The following is a 16,237-nucleotide window of genomic DNA, read 5'->3' as shown; positions in this document are numbered from 1 at the left end:
TAATCAGGTGCCCAAGCCACTTCATCTGAACATACCCCTCCCGGATGACTGAACTTCTATTTTTTTTTTTTTTTAAATGTTTTTTGAGCATTTTTGTAATAACATTGTGTTTATCTTGATTTTTTTTTTTTTGGTGTCACTACTGTTGTTTTGTGTTTTTGTTGACTTTTTGGCCATTTTGAACATCTGCACAAACCTAGGGCCACAAGTTGCCTACATTCTTATTACTTCATCTAACCTCACAAAAACCTGTCCATACCTCCAAAATACTGAATGAATTACAACGTCATGTATTATGGCAGGGGCGTAAAACACATTTTAGTTCAGGGGCCAAAAACGGAGCAGTTTCATCTCAAGTGGACCAGATTTTTTGCAGGAAAACGAGTAATTTCAACATAATTTGGCCCTTGGTTTCACTTCTACATATATATATAATATAAAATACGCAAAAAAACGCCCATACCCAAGCAATAAGTGATAAATATCAGACCCCACAGAATCTTCAATTTAAATTTCCTACATTTTGTGACAAATTTCTTTTTAATTTAGGGAAATATGTAATGATTTGAGGAAAAATTAAGGATTTTGCAAGAATATTCATTTTTTTTCACATTAAAAATAACTGCAACCATGCAAATATTGTTGAGTTTCATTTACACAATGATTCATGTTTTCTCAGAAATTTTTACTTTCTCCTGCAGGCCGAATTGGATGCTCATGAGGGCCAGATTTGGCCCCCGGGCCATAAGTTGGACACGCGCATTAGGGTAATAAATTCAGTTATTCAGGCTTTGTTTGCATTACTTCTGTGTGTAGTTTTAGTTTAATGCAAACCAACTATAGTGACAAAGGTATTAGTCTATTGAATTAAAAAAGAATTGGACAAATCAAAGGAAACAAAAAGTTGGTTTGCGAACAAAGACACAAAAACCTTTAATTTAAATAGAAAGGAAAAAAAAAAAAAAATCACACAAAAAAAAAAAAAACTGTACATAACTTTGAGCAATGACTTAAAGCTCTTAAATAAAACACCCCCTCCCAAAAAAGAGCCGATACCGCAGCAAAGAGGGATGACGTTTGATACGTATTGTGCAAAAACACGTGTCAGTTGAGCGATTCTGCTTCTTCTCCCTCCTTTGACGAGTAAACAAAGTTTTCCTAAAAGCCTCTGCATAGTGTCTCAGTTGGAAAGGAACTCCAAATCCGATAGTAAAATAGATTAATTTTTTAAATATATATATATTTGTATACTAAACATGCTCTACAAGTGTGAAACATCAATTTTTAACACCCTGCTCCGAGAAGACTAAACACGGCTTGTTGCTCCGTTTACAAACAGCAAGAAGACAGAATTGATCACAATGTCTCTGATTTTCCTGAGTTTGAGGAGTCAAGGAGCTGCTTTAGACCTTTTCCTCAGGAAAACATAGAAAATTGGACATGTCTTTTATTTCCATGCAAAGGATTTACTTTGAGTCGTTTGAAGGAAAACGTTTTTTGACAAACTGAGCGATTTACCAAAAAATAGGTTTTGAAGCACATGAACCATGAATTAAAGGCAGCGTCTATTGTAAAGTCAGAGTGACCCAGTGAATGAGCAGCTGTCACATTTATTCCTCAGATATGTGTGAAGGTAAATCCTCTCTGGTTCCCTGCAGAGGGAAAGACGTTCGAGACTACAGTAGTTTTTCTGAATACATATAGTATTTTGGAGGGTATTTATTTGTTATCTTTGTGTATTTTTTAGTCATCTTGTGCAACTTTTGGTTCATTTTGTGTATTTCTGTTTACATTCTCTAATTTTGTTGTCTTTTTTTCCTTAATTTTGTATGTTTCTTTAAATAATTTTGTGTATGTTTGTTGTCAATTCATACTTTACTGTGTTAATTTTGTGTTTCTGTTTAGATTTCTTTGTTATTTTTGTTGTTAGTTCCTACATTTCTGTTATTTTTGTATATTTCTAGTCATGTTGTGCAACTTCGTTAATTTTGTGTATTTCTGTTCACATTTTAGTGCTACTTTTGTTGTCAATTCATACATTTATCTGTTATTTTTAGTCACCTTGTGTAACTCAATTTTGTGTTTCTGTTCACATTTTAGTCTTTTTGTGTATTTTTATCAATTCATACATTACTCTGTCATTTCTGTGTATTTCTGGTCGTCTTGTGCAACTTTCAGTTAATTTTGTGGATTTCTGTTCACATTTTATATATTTTTGGGTTTTTTTTGTTGTCTTTTGTCCCTTAATTTTGATATGCTGTATTTTGGAGGGATGCACACCTATATTGTTTTTGATTTACTGAAACATCCAAGTATAGGAAATCAACTTCAAGTGACAGGAACTACTCAGGGTTCTCCTTTCTTGACACTGAGGAGAGGTCGGAAGACAGAACACATTCAAATAGAATCTGTAAGACAATTTCATATCAAATAAATCGTCCACCTTTGCTTTAGTATTAGTTCAGCTTTTATTTCCAACTAAAACGCTGGATTCACCTGTTGGAGGAACAGCAGTAGTAGAAGTAGTGTTTTTTTTTCTTTTTTCTTTTAGCTTTTGCAGTAGTTTTAAAAACAGGAGGGGGAGGGGGTTGGGTGCCGCGCCATGGCAACGTAAACACAGCCCTCCACAGGATGGAGAGCCACGGGCGCACTAGATGGAATCCAATAATAATCAGAATATTAAAAAAATTGAGTGCATCTTCAGCACCGTGGGCCTTTTCAAGTAAAAAAAGAAATAAAATAAAAAAAGAACATTCCACTCACCAAAACACCACACAAAGGCTTTCAGTTTGTGATCAAAGGACCGTTCACAGAATGCGTTTTTTTTTTTACCCTGTGAAGATTGTAACGCTCGCCCGATTGGTTCGATTCAGGCTGAACGCCCTGACAAAAACAGGCTGTGAAAAAAAAAAAAAAAAAAGCACCACAGGCGGGGGGCCTCCATGTGTCCTGAAGCGGAACCTGCTGTGTCATGTTTGCACTCCTCCTTTGAATAATGTGTGTGTGTGTTCATGTGCAGGAGAGAAAATGTACACTGGTTCGATTAAATATCTTCTGATACATACGTGTAGTGTAGGTCCAATGCAGAGAGGGTGGGATGGGGAAACAAAAAAAAAAAAAGGCTTTTTAAGGTTTTTGCGTACGTTCACCAGCACTGGGCTGATTCTTTTTCTTTAAATATGCAAAAGAAAAAAATAACTGCTGCTGCAGATGTGACGACATGAGGGATAGTCAGAGGAAAATCCTTCCTCTAGTGATCCACAATATAGAAAAATAAACAATCCTCAAGCAAAAAATATCCCTTAATAATTGCACTGGCCTTTGTGGCCTGTCACTAGTGTTCCAACACCAAGGAACTCCGTATCCATGGAGACGGCGAATGAGAACGTGTCCCTCAGGGAATAAAACGTACTGACGTACATCAGGTCAGCATGCATTCAGACGTTTCACTCCTTTGGCTGAGAACGTGTGTGTGTGTCCTGAAGGCTGGAATGAGTCTGGTCACGGTGGGCCGCTCCACCTCAGTGTGCTTTTTGTAGAAGGAGGGGGGAGGGGGGGTGTCACCTGTGCTGACTCAGCGCAGGTGATCGAGTAAAGGCAGCTCTGTGGATTCCTCTTTTGGGGTGGGGGGGTCCCGTGAGGACAACGGCGAGGGGTCGAGTGTCTGAGTGGCTCCCAGAGGGTCTTGAGAAGGACTGATGATCTCTTGTCGGGCTGCGGGGGGGGGAGTGGGCTGGAAGACACAGATTCAACATTTCATTATAAAAGGAACTTACATTTTGATTTCTATGATACTGTAGCACAAGGATTGGCCACACATTGCTAATAGGTTGACACTGAATTTAGCAAAATAACCTCATTTTACAAAATTATTTATGCAGTAATTTAAACTGTCTGTATTTCATTCTAAAGGTGTTCCCATGCATACCTGATGACAGTGTGACAACGAAAACTCTGCTAAAGTGGCATTGCTGGTGATTTTACAAATGAAAAGTTATGCCAAATCATTGACATATAATGGAGAACTTTATAAACAAACCAGGACATAAAAAGCATTAAGTGAATCACTGTCTTCTTCGTCTGGTGAAGAAACAGACGCTCCATCTTGCCAAACCTGCCGTGACAGTTTTCCGAATTTGAAGTCACATGACTATTTAACAACAAACCCAAATGTGTAATGTTGTCAAAAATAATCATGCAAACTTTAACCTGTGAGTAAATTATCTCGTTTTCCAGAAGAAATCCCTGTAATTTATTGATCTATGAGAATGAGGCTATTTCTACATCTGCGTTTAAAGAGGGGATGGATTGTTGCCAACGGCAGCTTTAAAGGAAAAAAAAAAACAATTTTAACTTAATCTTAAATCTTTTAACCTTAAAAAGTCTTTAGAGACAAAAACTATTACGACGACTTCAAGTGTTTAATGGATTCAAATTCAATAATATTTGATCAATATGGTAATACTATATAACAGAGCTGAAACACCGCATTAATCAAGCTGGCTACCTTTAAATATTTTGATAGAAATAGTGAAAAGTTAAAAATTTAGATATTTTTGAAAGTGTTTTTTGAATTATGTATGGGATTCCTAAAATGCGGAGCTCGTAAGATGTTTAATGGTAATTAATTAAAAATCTCCCATTATTAGTAAGTCATGTTCTTCTGAAAAACAGGAGAATTAACTCACAAACAAATGTCAAAGGTTGAAATAGTTTGTCCCCATCACAAACATTAGGTTTGTTGACAAATGGTCATGTGACTTAAACTTTTGAAAAGCTTTGCGCATTGCATTGTGGGATTGGGAATCCCGTTAAAGATGATGACGAAGCAGAAAAGTTTCACAAAAGATTCGGCAAAGATAGGCTACATCTGTGCTGACACACAGGAAGTAGAATCTATTCTTTTTCGTGGTTTCGCCGCAAATGATATGAAATGCTTCACGTTATTACGCTAAATTTATGATACAAGCTTAGATGTTTGAAGTTATATTTCTGATGTTTAAGAAGTGTTTTTACTTCATTCTCACTGGGATTTTTTGTGTTTCTTCAGGTAATAATTTCAGATAATCCATAATAACTCTAAAATAGTATAAAGCAGTGGTTGACCCACCTGTGTGCGGACAGTCTGCAGCGTCACTGCTTCACTCTCCATAGCTGCAGGTCCGTTAAAGCCCTTCCTGCCTGAGAAGCTCCACTTGCCAAAATGGCTCTCGTAGAGCAGCCCGGCACCCGGGCCGAGGCCAGCCCGCTGGCCCGCTCTGTACCCCGAGTTCTCCAGCAGACTCGGGGGGCAGAAACGCTCTGGGCAGGGCAGAGGGGGCGGAGCCATAGAGCTGCTAAAGGAGAGCTGGGAACTGGACAGCTGGTGGCCTAAAAGGCCCTGGATGGAGGAAGCGCGCTGAAGCGATGTGAGCAGCCCCGCCTCCATCCTGCCCTCTGATTGGCTGAGCAGAGCTAAGGGAAGAGGTTGGGGATGGTGAGGCCAGCTCTGGATTGGACCTACAGGGTTATCTGTACCTGAAACACAAAGAAAAACTGTTTTTTTGATGCAGAATTGTGACTTTCATCGCATTTTAGCAAAGTAAAAGTTGAAAATATGAGATATTGCAAAATATTAGATATGTATCGGATTTAGATCCACATATGAAAGTGGCCAGGGTCGGATTTGAAGAAAATAAATAAATAAAATAAAATGATTTGTTCCGTTTAAACTGTCTTTAATAGATTTCGGCCACATTTGCCTGCAGTCTATATGTAGCCTTACAACAGGGGTGTAAAACTAATTTTAGTTCAAGGACCACTTATGACCCAGTTTGATCTTAAGTGGGCCGGACCAGAAAAATCCACATTTCTGTGAAGGAAAAGGCAACAAATTCAAACAAATACCTGAATGTTAAGAAATGAGTGAAAATCCCTTAACTTTACAAGACATTTTCTCTAAAGCTGCAATGTATATTTGAGAGAATTCTGTGGGAAAATGTGCAAGAATTTTACAGGTTTACAAAAATAAATAAAAATTAGAGATTTAATATTACTATAAATCAGTGTATTGTCATTGAAAAAATCCTAAAGCACACCACCAACCAAAAATGTTAAAAGTGTATTAACAATTCACAATCATTCTTATCAAAGTGTCTTGAATAGGAATCAAATAAATACAAAAAAAGTTTTCTGGTCTTTCATATTTCCTCTTTCTGATAAAAAGTGTAATTAACAATCTGCAGTCATTCTTATAAGAGTTTTTAATAGGAACCAAATGAACAGCATTTTTAACATTTCAATTACAATTAACAATATGCAATCATTCCTTTCAATGTGTCTTGATTACAAATAAATCCACAAAACTATCATCTTTCATATTTTGCATACTATATACACGTCACGTAAGTTTAAAAAACAACATTAAAATGATTAGAACTACAATTACACTTTATTCTGTGAAATATTGTTGTGTTTTATATTATATAATTTTATGTTACATAATATAAATACTATAATATTACGATTATATTGTTATTACTAAATAAATAAATAATACATTTTTAAAATAAAATAGTTTTCTGTATTTTCAAACGTTGTAAATAATGTAGTTACTGCAACTGGGGGTGTGCATTGTCATGAATTTGATGATACGATTCATGATTTGCATGTCCCGATACGATATATCCTGATACTACTGTAAATACAATATGGATTCCGATATATCGCAATAACAATTATTACACATTTCATCTTTACAAGATTAATTTTTTTTTTTTGGAACAATACAATAATCGTGCAGTGAAATATTGCCGAATTGATCTTTTTCTTACATCCTTAACTGCAACCCCCCCCCCCCCCCCAAATCTTATTTTCTCTACAACTTGTACGGCAATTCTGAAAAATTCCTGTTTTTTTTATTAGTTTGACATATGTGCCTTAGAGCATGCATAATAACACCTGAATGTCCACAGAGAGTTTAATGAAGCAAAAGTGTTTTCCTGCGCTTACCCATGGTGGGCTGGACCGTGGTGATGTGTGGTAGGGGGAGGCTGGAGGCTGGTGTGCTCTGGGTGGTGTGAACAGCTGGATTAGTGGAGATGGACATGGATCCTCCTCCACAGTCAGAGTCTTCAATGTTTCCTCCACTGTTACATCCAGCGCCGCAGCCTTTCTGTAGCCTGTGGGTAAAACACGATTGGACAGTTAACACTTCCCCTCTACATTCCTGTTTGTGCGTGTGGTGTGCCCACTGCCCACCTGTCCCAGCTGCTGATGAGCCACGTGTAGATGTTGTGCGGACTGACCGGGCCCCCCCACACGGACCGGAGCTGCACGTGCCCCCCGGCGTAGGAGGTGGTGAGAGGAGAGACGTAGATGGGGTAGCCGATTGGCTGATCGCACGAGGAGTTGATCATGTTCCTCAGCGCCTGCTTGGCGTTCTGGATGCTTCCACGCTCTGGGTTTCGATTGCGCAAGAAAACCAGCTCCTGCTGCTGCCCCGCCCACAGCCCACGCACACATTCTCTGTTCACCTACAGAAGGCAGAACAAACACGTTTAGGTTCTCATTCTGTGTCCAAGGGGAAGGAAGAACAAGGAAGACTGGGACCTTAATGACTCTGAAGCTGAGGAACCTCTTGTTCAACATGATGATCTTGTACTCGTCGCTGCCATCATCCATGATGTGGCGCAGTGCCAGCAGCGAGGGCATGTTAGCTAGGATGGCGCTGCGCCACACCGGGTCGCCCTCGTGTGAGATTAACATTTTCTCCTCGTTGGCGGTGATGGCGTCGTACAGAACCATCAGATCCTCGTACTCATCAGGAGACGTGAAGTGATCCTGGATAGAAAGAGTCAAATTAATGCTAGGGGTGAGGATCACCATGAATCTGACCATTAGATAAATCCTGATACGAGACAATATCACAAAATCAAATTTCACCTTTACGAGTACGAAATGCTAAGAAATATAATTTATCTAATTTTTTTAAAAGCTTGCAAGAACAAGTAATCATACTTTATCAAACTAGGCCTGGGCAACATATCGAGAATCAAGATTTATCGAGTTTTCTATTTTGGCGATAAAGAAAATTACAATATAGCCTATATGGATAATTTTTTTTATTCATAGCTTATTTTGTATAGAAAATACTTTTTTTTTACTTCTCAGATTAGCATGAAAAGCACAGTTATTTGGATAATTGAGTGCGTCCTAACCCAGACCTTGCCTTAAAAAAGCAACACTACAGAACTCACTCACACATGCTGTCCCTTATAGGAGAAAAAGCAAAAAAAGGGAAAATATTGATCAGCTGTGTGTTAATAAATGTGCCTATGTGGCATTTTTTAATCAGGAAATCAGGAAATTTCTTTCTGGTAAACCTTTATTAAGTTAAAAATATCAAAATGTATATCGTCATTTTGAGGAAAAATATATCGTTTTGAATTATGGTCCATATGGCCAGCCCTATCAAACTGTCAAATTACATTTTTCAAAAAAGTTAAACTTTTGCTTCTATAAGAGATTCTGATTCTAAGTTCTTAAATTCTTTAAGAATTTTTTTCTTACACCCTTAGCTCATACTGTGCAGCTTTTTGTCAATAAATGTGCCTGTGTGGCATTTTTCATCAGCAAATTTAACCCAGAATTGTCTTTTTGAATTGTCGGGCGACCGTGGCTCAGGTGGTAGAGGGTCGTCTTCTGATCAAGAGGTTGGGGGTTCGATCCCAGTACCTGACTATGTGAACCTTAAGTTGCTCCCAGTGGTCGACTAGTGCCTTGCATGGCAGTCCTGTCCCACTGGTGTGTGAATGTGAGAATGATTGGGTGAATGAGCTGTTATGTAAAGCACTTTGAGACTCCTTCAGTGTGGGGATAAAGCGCTATATATATCAAGTCCATTTACCATTTTGGGTAGGACTTTATTGATATTTGTATCGTATATCGCTATTTTGAGAAAAAAAAAACGAGATATGAATTTTGGTCCATATCACCCAGCCCTACTTTTCACCGATACCTAACGACCGGGCATTTAAGTGTTATGCATATGTTAGCGCATTTGAGGGTTTTTTACATTAAAAAACATGATTAAAAAAATTAATCTGGACATTTTTTGGATCGATACAATTATCGTGCAGTGAAATATCGTGATAAATCGACGAATCGATTTTTCCTTACAACCTGAATATAAAACAAATGTTTTCATATTTGCAAATCAAAAGGCTTTTACCTGATGGAGTTTGAGAGACATTCGAACTCCTGGTGCAACCACCCGGTTCAGCAGATCCATGTCTGCAAACACCCACTCGTCTCTTGGAGACGTGATGCGAAAGTCTCCTTTGAAGAGGGCGTGAAGGCCATAAAGAAACGGCTCCAAGCTGTCAAACAACCAAACATTGTGTATTGGTGATTTCTGCAGCTACAGTCAGTCACACATCGAGCTACAAAGCGGTGGTTCAAACCTTGCAGACATGCTGTGTGAGGCCGTGCCCAGAGCTCTTCTACCCAGGATACACAAACCGAAGCAAAGGTTGACGAGCGGAGAATCTCTTTCACATGTCACAGGCTATAAAAAGAGAAACAACTATTACACTTACTGTACATTTAAATATATAAAAGCTTGACTGTGCAATTAATAAGAGATCAGAATCAGGAAAAGCAAGTCTTCTTTCAAAAAGTTGAAACACCACAGGACGACTCATTCCTTCTTGACCACTAGTTTTCAAATGATGAACTTTCACTTTTACTTTCTGTAAAATTTGAATACCAAAATAATTGAACTTGTAAAGTCACAAAGCTTTGGGTTTGATTGTTCAAAAGGACTCTTATTGAGCAGGGGCGGAGCTAGAGAACTGGCACGGGCCAGATCTGGCATTTAATTGAACATCACAATCAATCAAATGAATTGAAACAATTAATACAAGTTATTGAATGATCCTACAAGAAACTGTTCCTCATCCATCAAATGTATTTCTGCAATTTATTGTGAAGATCTATATTCATTGATTCCTTAAGCAGAATACACACAACGATTTTCTAAATATAAAGAGATTTTTTCAGTTACAGAAATCATGCATAGATATTTGATCTCCTCTAAAGCTCCTATTGAAATATTTCCACAATTTTCATTATATTATTCTTATTATTATAAGTCTTGATTTGTTAAAAAAACTGACTTTCAAAAATAATGGATATCAATTTGATTTTACACTAATCCTGATTAATGATCTTCCAATTAACAGTCTGCCAGCTGCTGAAATAATATTCTTTTTTTATTTTTATTTTTTAAAAGAGTAAAAACAAAAAATAAAAAAGGGGAAAAAAAAAGATTTATTTAGGAACACCTCACAACATCTTTATTATTCTACAGTATATTTGAAATATCCAAATTTGAAGGACTGACCAGTTTTTCTTATTTTTTATGTATTTTTACAATCAATTCATTTGTGATTAATCTATTATCAATTTTTGTCACCACCCTTATTTTGAAATACCACTGAATTGTTTGGTTGTGTCCTTCTGACATCAACCATCCATTGTTTTAAAGTCTAATTCTGTCACAGACGTGCGTGGACTCTAACCGTTTGCCTCCTGCTGTTGCAGTACTGAATCCAGTCCAGATAGGCCATGCAGAATGAGGAGGGGGTGATGCCAGATGCCCTGTGGTCATAGTCCTCATCGATGTTCAGGTTAAAGGTGGGGTCACTGTCCACGTAGTTTGGGCTGAGACACGGCCGTAGAGCGTCCTGGACCGACTCGTTGGCTAGCCATTCCTCCAGCTTAGCTGAACGATTCACGTAGTAAATGATGCTCTGTTGGATCCAGAATGGTATAGGTTACTGCTTGGCTCTGCATTCCACTGTTACATCGACTCGAGAAGAAAAAGAAAATTCCTCCACCACGAGGGATGTAATGATTAATCGTAAGGCAGTTAAAAATCGATTCCTAGGTATCACGATTGACTGATACTTTGAAAATTGAATTGCAGTACTTTTCTTTAAACAGCAGAGGGCGCTATCCAGAAATGTATTTATCCCTTCTCTTGTCCAGCAGTGTACGCAGTGGGCAGAATCTGCTAGTACTTTCTTTCTGGCTGCATTCTACTCTTAAACATGTTAATAAATGATTCCTTACCCCTTTAGCACCAAAAGAATATCTGTAATATTACGTGAATATCTGTAAAAGTCATAGCATCTCTTCACTGCAAGAATTTCTGCATGCCAACCAACCACTGGGTTACCACCGCCCTCTGCTGGTTCAAACAAATATCTGACGTAAATCAGTGAAATTACTGTTTTTTGTTTTTTTAAAGTCCAATTGTTAAGGCACAAAATACATTTTCAGTTGCACTTTTAAAAAAAAAAGAACTATTATGCAGTTTTGCATTGTTTACTATAGAACCAGAATTTAAATGAATAAGATTCTTCTTCATTTGTAATATTCCTTTATTTCATTCAAGATTTATTTTTAGTTAAATTGCATTGTTCTGAATAGTTTATCAAGGGATTCTTTGATAATGAAAAATAAAAGGAAAATAATACAGTATTTTTCAGTCATCATTTGCCTACAGTACCATTTTGTAAAATAAATCGCGAGAGAATCGTATCGTGAACCCAGTATCGTGAATCGAATCGCATCGGGAGTTGAGTGAATCGTTACAGCTCTATCCACCACCGTACCTTGACGTAATATGTGATGAGGATCTTGCGTAGGTCGAACACTTGCAGCATGGAGGCTGCGTTGTTGTCACTAATGCTGTAGCCCTCCAGCACGTACTTGGTGGCCGCCACCTCCCAGGCCAGCCAGCGCTGTCCGAAGGCAGCGTTGAATGACAGCATGTGAGGGAGGTGACCCGGCTCACAGCAGCAACAACCCTCATCCTCCTCCACGCCTTCTGTGATGGCCTCCACCTCTCTCTGCTGACAGTAGGTACCTAGAGACACAGAGGAAACAAAATGGAACAAGGTAAAACATCCTCATTTTAGGACACAAAGAACCACAATATAGAAAATATAGAAATAAACATTACCTGTTAAAAAAAAAAAAAAAAAAAAAAAAAATCTAAATTTGAACAGTTGCATTTTTTGTTTTTTTCTGTTATTTTTATTGTCGCAATGTATTTATTTCTGACATTTTTTAATATTATAATTTTTGTGCTATTGCAGTCATTTTGTATATTTTTTGGAGATGTCTTGTGAGTTTTTTTTAACTGTATAATATATTTTTGGTCTGATTCTTGTATTTTTTTTTAATCCTATTATATGTTTTATGAAGTCATTTTGTGAATATTTTTCATTGTGTTTTTTGGGTCAATTTGAGCATTTACTTAGAGGGCCGCACAAAATTAGACTGAAAGCTACATGTGACCCCCTAGGCAATAGATTTTAATGATTACTCCTAACATTTATTCACTTTTGAACCTACAGTAATGTTCTTCCCTGGATCAGAGTAGCCTGGGAATTTTATGGGATTCCTCTGGATAAACAGACATTGGTGATAAAACCTAAAGAGAAATCATGTCAAATTGAGTTTCTCCATAATTAAATTAATTACGAAAGCTTATTCATGACGGCCATGATAAATATTTAAAAAAAAAAGGGAAAATAATTGCCGCAACCCTGAAAAAAGGAGCAAGCGGGTCAGAAAATAGATGAACAGATGAAATAACCCTAAACCTACCCAATGTAAATACAGAATAATTTAAAGGATCCAACACATGAGACAGGTTAAGGCTGTGTTTTTGGTCCCCATGAACCAGTGCAGCTGACCTCTGAACTCTAAACCTCTGAGCTGGAAGGTGACCAGGCCGTTGCCGATCTCGATGATGTGCACCAGAGCGTTGAGGTAGTCTGAGGCCAGGATAAAGCAGTCGCCCGTGGTGTAGTTTCCCCAGCGGCCGAGCAGCAGGTCCCCACACAGGCTGTGCTGCAGCGAGCGAGTCAGGTGCTCGTAGAAAATGGAGTTTAGGTTGTTGTCGTCGGCACCTGGAACGTAAGCAGAGACAACGTGAGAAACAATAATACGAGGTCAAGTTAAAATAATTTGATGGCGAGCGAGCACTGTGACTGTGACATACCAGGGTTACGGTCCAACTGGGTGGCGAGTCTGGTGTTGGAGTGGTCGACCCGTTTAGTGCTGAAATTCGTCACAAAATAAGCAAATCTCAGAGTACGTACAATGAGTGTAAACTTTAATTCCATCATATTTGTATTGGTAGTTACTTGTAGTCACGTTCCCAGAATTTTACAGGCCGGGTATATGACGTGACGAACACAGCACTGCCTAAAACTGGATTGAGAGGAGTGGAGAAAATAGCAGAAAAGATGGCCTGTACAAACAGGACTGCAGAGTCTGAGGAGACAGAGTTAAGGGCAACAAGTACACAGAGATCCAAAAACAGACATAAAATGCAGAGTAAAAAATAATAATAATAATCCCTAAGTTTACAGATTACTTACCACTATTGTGCATTTTCTTTAAATTTTAAATGAGCCATTTTCATGATTTTAAAGCTGCTGGAGGATATTTTTTTAATCAGATAAAGATAATTTGCTTGAATAAAAGATAGAAAAGTTTGAAATTGCTGCCTGAAAGACTAATCTCCACTGTAAACACTCCGTTTATTAACATTTTCGGAAAAGTTTTTACACAGCATTGCATTGTGGGATGTGGAGTCTCATTGACGGATGTATAAGAGTGTTTTTACTTCTATCATATCATATCGTTCATTCATATAAATTAAATTATAGGGATTGTGTTGAAACTGCTTTATCAGATAAAAGGGTAAACATGTTTGATTCATAAGTTTCAAAAAGAAAAAAAAAGTTTTAACTTGGTGCTTCAATAAACCTCACAACAAAAGTATTTTTTTCAAACCATTTTTGGGATTTTATGCCTAACAAACATTTTACTTATGTTTTTCGCCTTCAGCAGCTTTAAATAGTTTTTCCCTCCTTTTTAAAAAATGAAAAAATTAATTATTTCTGTTGTCTGTGACATGTTTTAATTATTTTCGTGTATCACTTTAAATGGCTGAAATGTGCTACATAATTTGCCAAACACTGAACCATAAGTTGCTCCCAGTGGTCGTATAGTGCCTTGCATGGCGGCTCTGTGCTATTGGTGTGTGAATGTGTGAGTGAATGGGTGAATGAGCTGATATGTAAAACGCTTGGGGACTACGTCAATGTAGGGATAAAGCGCAATATAAATCAAGTCCATTTACCATCTATAATTATATACATACATTTGGAGTTTTTAACTTGGAAATACCGAGTTCTAAGTTGTCTGGTACGCAGTTTAAGGCTACTTATCGTAGCTTTTAAGTGGTTTCACTGTTGAAAAACAATCAAGGATACGAGGTACAGCGAAGGGCTGCGCAAAAGCATGAAAGGCTGAGCCCCAGGTGATCTGCCAAGGAGCAATGTAGGTCAGCACGAAGCGCAGCTTGTACAGCAGGTCCCACATCTGACAAATTAAGAAAAACAGACAAAAATCATAGGACTATAAGTAAAAATGTGCCAACAACAGCTGTGCTGTGTGTCCTTACCTTGCTGAAGAGAATGGACATGAAGTAGTAGTCGATAAGGAAGGTCTCAGAGAAGTGTGGATAGTCAAACTGGAAGAAGAGCGTGGTGAAGCATAGCATGACGTACTGCTGTGATGGAGCGCAGAAAGACGAACGCAGCAGCTTCATGCCTGCCACCGAGATGAAGAGCGCTCGGCTGCTGTAGTGATTTAACGAGGCAGAGAGAGAGGAATCAGTGAGACCTGCTGAGCTCAAACTGATCAAACTCTAGGCAGCTGTGTGCAGGTGCTGCAATGTAACGCCATTTTGCATCATTTGGCCACAAGAATCTGTACATAATCTGACAGTAAAACAACTTTTACATGAATCCAAAATTATTATTTTTTGTATTAGACTGTAAGGCAGACATGGGTACTGGAGCCTTGAGGACAACATGTGGCCCTCAATGTAATTTTGCACGACCTCTAAAATAAATGCACAAAATAAATCAAAAAAATACAAAATGAAAAGGAAAAATACACAAAAATTAACCAAAATACCCACAAAACAACAAAAACATGAAATGAACAAAAAAAAAAAAACAAAATGACGAGAAAAAGGCACAGAATGGTTCAGAGAAAATACATAGAAAGAATGAAATGGGGATGAAAACATTTGTTGTTTCTTTTTCTTGTGTTTACGTTTTTATAGAGAAAAACACTAGTCGATGCCAGAATATTTCTTGAAACATGCGTTTCATCTTACCTAGAAAAGGAGATATTCTGTGTATGTATAAAGATAGTGTCTGTAATACATGTCTGCATTTACCCCACCCCCCCACCCCAAAATAAATAACATGCACAACATTACTCAAAAAAAACAAACACACAACACTAAATCAGCTGCAAAAACACAAACAAGGTTGTGACAAAAAAGTGACCCAAATACAATAAAAAACATAGAAAACAAATACAGAAAAACACTAAAATAGACAAAAAAAATGCACAAAATGACTCACAAAACACAAAGCAAATGAACTTTTACTTAAATCAAAAATTAAAACAGCATATTTCTTTGTATTAAACTGTAAGGCAGACATGGGCAACAGGAGGCTTGGGGACCACATGCAGCCCCCCAATGTAAATTTGTGCAGTCCCTAAAGTCAACGCACAAAATAAATTCAAGAATCACAAAATGAACAAAAAAAATAAATGCACAAAAATTACCTTAAAAAGAAACAAAAACAACAAAAACATCCAAAATGAACAGACAAAAGATTTTCCCATAAGTGTATATATCTCAATACTACCATCTGAAAGCAGTCATCCACACAGGGCAGTGCTGATTAACACAAAGACAAATGAAACAGACAGGAGAAACTTACTAAATGTCCAGCTCTTTGTTGTTTTGGCCCACCCTCCGTGCTTCTGTAGTCAGAGAGTTGAGCACCACTGCAGGGTAGATGAAATACTTTTCCACACACTGAAGCCACGCATAGAGCTTTTCAAACCACATCAGTTGAGCTGCATCTGAGAGAAAAAAATATTCATTCAGTGAAAAACAAGTCAGGAAGTGATCATTTGACAATCTGTCAGTTCTCTTCAGGATCATTTAACTTTTTTTTTTTTTTTTTTTTTAAATCGAGAGGTATACTGACAGGAAAAAAAGGCTCAGAGACTTAAATCTAAAATAATAATACCAATATTTTCATGGATTAGGAAGCTTAACATGGAAACCAAGAAATAAAAA

General features: G+C 37.6%; 1 protein-coding gene across 4 annotated transcripts in view; it reads right to left on the bottom strand.

Moving 5' to 3' along the window:
* Positions 1-2,094: 2,094 nt before the first annotated feature.
* LOC114475454 (pecanex-like protein 3) overlaps positions 2,095-16,237 on the bottom strand; it is a 30,467-nt gene continuing 16,324 nt past the window's right edge. For all 4 annotated transcript variants that reach the window (XM_028466251.1, XM_028466254.1, XM_028466252.1 and 1 more), the window contains 15 exons: positions 15,873-16,017; positions 14,531-14,708; positions 14,340-14,448; positions 13,203-13,332; positions 13,058-13,116; positions 12,750-12,965; positions 11,661-11,914; positions 10,563-10,793; positions 9,444-9,547; positions 9,212-9,359; positions 7,591-7,821; positions 7,240-7,514; positions 6,991-7,160; positions 5,111-5,517; positions 2,095-3,733 (listed from right to left, as the gene is read on the bottom strand). In XM_028466251.1, the coding sequence (XP_028322052.1) occupies positions 3,575-3,733; positions 5,111-5,517; positions 6,991-7,160; positions 7,240-7,514; positions 7,591-7,821; positions 9,212-9,359; positions 9,444-9,547; positions 10,563-10,793; positions 11,661-11,914; positions 12,750-12,965; positions 13,058-13,116; positions 13,203-13,332; positions 14,340-14,448; positions 14,531-14,708; positions 15,873-16,017 (2,816 nt within the window). In that variant the 3' untranslated portion in view covers positions 2,095-3,574. The remainder of the gene's footprint in view (positions 3,734-5,110; positions 5,518-6,990; positions 7,161-7,239; positions 7,515-7,590; positions 7,822-9,211; positions 9,360-9,443; positions 9,548-10,562; positions 10,794-11,660; positions 11,915-12,749; positions 12,966-13,057; positions 13,117-13,202; positions 13,333-14,339; positions 14,449-14,530; positions 14,709-15,872; positions 16,018-16,237) is intronic.

Source organism: Gouania willdenowi, chromosome 14 (assembly GCF_900634775.1).
Source record: "Gouania willdenowi chromosome 14, fGouWil2.1, whole genome shotgun sequence".
In the NCBI taxonomy this organism is placed as follows: domain Eukaryota; kingdom Metazoa; phylum Chordata; class Actinopteri; order Blenniiformes; family Gobiesocidae; genus Gouania; species Gouania willdenowi.
Note: the sequence above shows the minus strand (reverse complement) of the source record. Positions and strands in the feature narration are given on the sequence as shown.